Source organism: Rutidosis leptorrhynchoides, chromosome 11 (genome assembly GCF_046630445.1).
Source record: "Rutidosis leptorrhynchoides isolate AG116_Rl617_1_P2 chromosome 11, CSIRO_AGI_Rlap_v1, whole genome shotgun sequence".
NCBI classification, from domain to species: Eukaryota; Viridiplantae; Streptophyta; class Magnoliopsida; order Asterales; family Asteraceae; genus Rutidosis; species Rutidosis leptorrhynchoides.
In genome coordinates, this window is record NC_092343.1 from 155,592,522 (window position 1) to 155,594,820 (window position 2,299).

At 35.9% G+C, this 2,299-nt stretch overlaps 1 protein-coding gene across 1 annotated transcript; it reads right to left on the reverse strand.

Annotated features, from left to right (window-relative positions):
- Positions 1-561: 561 nt before the first annotated feature.
- On the reverse strand, positions 562-1,268 carry LOC139875096 (F-box/FBD/LRR-repeat protein At1g13570-like). Its single transcript, XM_071862462.1, has 3 exons — positions 1,199-1,268; positions 938-1,095; positions 562-846 (listed from the first exon to the last, which is right to left on the reverse strand). The coding sequence occupies exons 1-3, from the start codon at positions 1,266-1,268 to the stop codon at positions 562-564; spliced, it is 513 nt and encodes a 170-aa protein (XP_071718563.1).
- Between the last annotated feature and the right edge of the window lie 1,031 nt (positions 1,269-2,299).

A 2,299-nucleotide genomic window follows, 5' to 3' on the forward strand; every position in this document is an offset into this window, starting at 1 on the left:
AATATACACCACAAAACTATAGTGTTATAAAGAGACCTTAGTTTTACATATTTAAGGTGGATGGAAAGTAACTTTAAAATACACAATAATATCGAGTTTTCCCTACATTTATAATTTATAGTTATAATTTCAGAAGTAGCCCCTGTATCATGAGCTGCTGTGTACAATTCTTGTAGATTTCTCAAGTAAGCAAGCAAACCACAAAAAATACCGAAAGGTAGTAAGGTTTGTACCTTACAAGTTGGAAAGCAGACATTGTCATGACTAATTAAGAAAGAACAAGGAAAGTATTGATTATATTGTGCACAAGCTACCATACCTACGATCGTTCCACACAATAACTGACGAACCAAGAAATGCTTCCTGCTATGGCACACATTATTTATCTTAATAACAACCATCGACCATTTTTTTTATAAATTACCAGGAAACATGTGTTGCAAGTTGCAACTTTTGTATTAATTAGTACCCAACATACAAAACATGGAAAAAAAAAAAAAAAAAAAAAAACAACATGAGATAATCAAATCTCAATGTAATTGGAAGTTGTTAAAGTACTAGCTACGGATTTAAATAGAGAAGCTCTGCTTTCGAGGAAGCTCGTGGAAACTGCATAACATGTTTACTATTGAGTCTTTCATGAACATCAGTTACATTAGGTTGGATCGACATTTTTTCAAGAGTGGGAGAATGAGCAAGTAAAAGCTTTATAAAGAGCAACACGGGTCTCGATCCATCTACACGTGTGATTTCTATAATTTTCAACTGATTCAATGTCTGGCCCAAACAGTTTGATGCTTCCAAATAACTGGATGCCGGTGTCACATCAAAATACATGTGCCGAGTCTAGTCTAGAAAAACATTAAAATTTAGAAAGTGCATTGGCATCAAACGTATTCGCTATATAAGCATATAAAAGAAGTTTGACATTATTTACCGTCAGCAAATTCATCAAATGAAGTTGTTCAATGTCAGGTGAGTTTCGAAGCATACAAAGAGCACCTTGAAGTTGATCCAGATCACCAAAGTTGATGTTTACAATCCTAAGAATCTTTAAACTATTAGCCTTGTTTGGAAGCCACCTGGATAAATTTTCTGAAACAAAAAGTTGTGCGGATGAAAGAGAGATTTCCAGTTACAAAAGAAAATCTAAAAACTGCTATAAATTGGACTAGAAAGGTATTCTCTTTGTGCAAACTTGATATGATAGAGAACGGTATTTTTCTTTGTTCTTTTTTGTCGGCATCACCCAGAGGGGAATTAACCATCTTCGCGATCATTTGCGACGCATGCAGGGGCGGTACTTAGTGGAACCCAAAGGGGGTATCCGGCCCACCTGGATTTTACGGAACAAAAAATTTTACACTAAAATTTTTTATTTTTTTACAAAAAAATAAGGTTTTTTTTAGTGTTTGCCCCTGCTGACAATGAAAAATTTATTAAATTTTTACACCGCCCCGTCTGTGTCCGAATTCAAGTTCCGCCACTGGACGCATGCACGCACTTTCGGGAGGAAACCCGAATCACATTGCAGGAACTCGATCCTTAAACCATTTCGACCGCGTTTGAACCTTTAATGGATCTAGGAGAAAACCCCCCTCAGGTTTGATCTGGAGCTCCATATTTCATTTCTGGCAGATTAATTTAGAGGATGAGCTGAGCGAGGCTCAAACACAAGGAATGGGGATACCACACGCCTAGAAGTGCGGTGGTGATAGAGAACGGTATTAAACATTACAATTTAAAGTTCAAATCATACCTTAAGAAAAAAAACATCCATGGTGAAATACACAAGATTGGGCAAGTTAATTAAACTCGTTGCATAATTCATTTTTTCATCACCTAAAATGGATTGGTTGAAAGCTAAACCAAGTCTAGTAAGACATCGATCATGCAATAATGCGAGAAACAAGGCATCGGGGGAACAATTAAGAAGTAAAGTTTGCATCTTTGTAGCCTTAATGTTGAAATTTTGAACATTGATGCATAAAATCATGTGCAACTTCTTAAGCTCTGGTAATTCTATGACAGTTGTACATAATGTTGAAGATGTGAAGAATTTGATCAAAGGAACAAGGCTTGACTTAATGAACAAGTCGTAGAGAACTTGACTTGGTGAACAAGTTGTATGGAGCTTGACTAGGTAAAGAAGTCGTAGAGATTCTCTTGCCTTAATTAAATCTTCTAGTAGGAATGGAGTATGGAGCAAGTAATAGATATTTATGGAATGTCTTTTGCTTGAAGGATAAGTTTAACTTGGTGGACAAGTTTAACTCTTCCTATAAATTGTAACCCCTAG

Excerpts from the sequence above, each read along its gene's own strand:
- LOC139875096 (XM_071862462.1), bottom strand. The coding sequence starts at position 1,268 with ATGGTTAATTCCCCTCTGGGTGATGCCGACAAAAAAGAACAAAGAAAA. Across the intron at positions 1,096-1,198 it reads ACCGTTCTCTATCATATCAA|AAAATTTATCCAGGTGGCTT; the intron begins GTTTGCACAAAG and ends TTTTTGTTTCAG. Across the intron at positions 847-937 it reads ATTTGATGAATTTGCTGACG|ACTCGGCACATGTATTTTGA; the intron begins GTAAATAATGTC and ends TTTCTAGACTAG.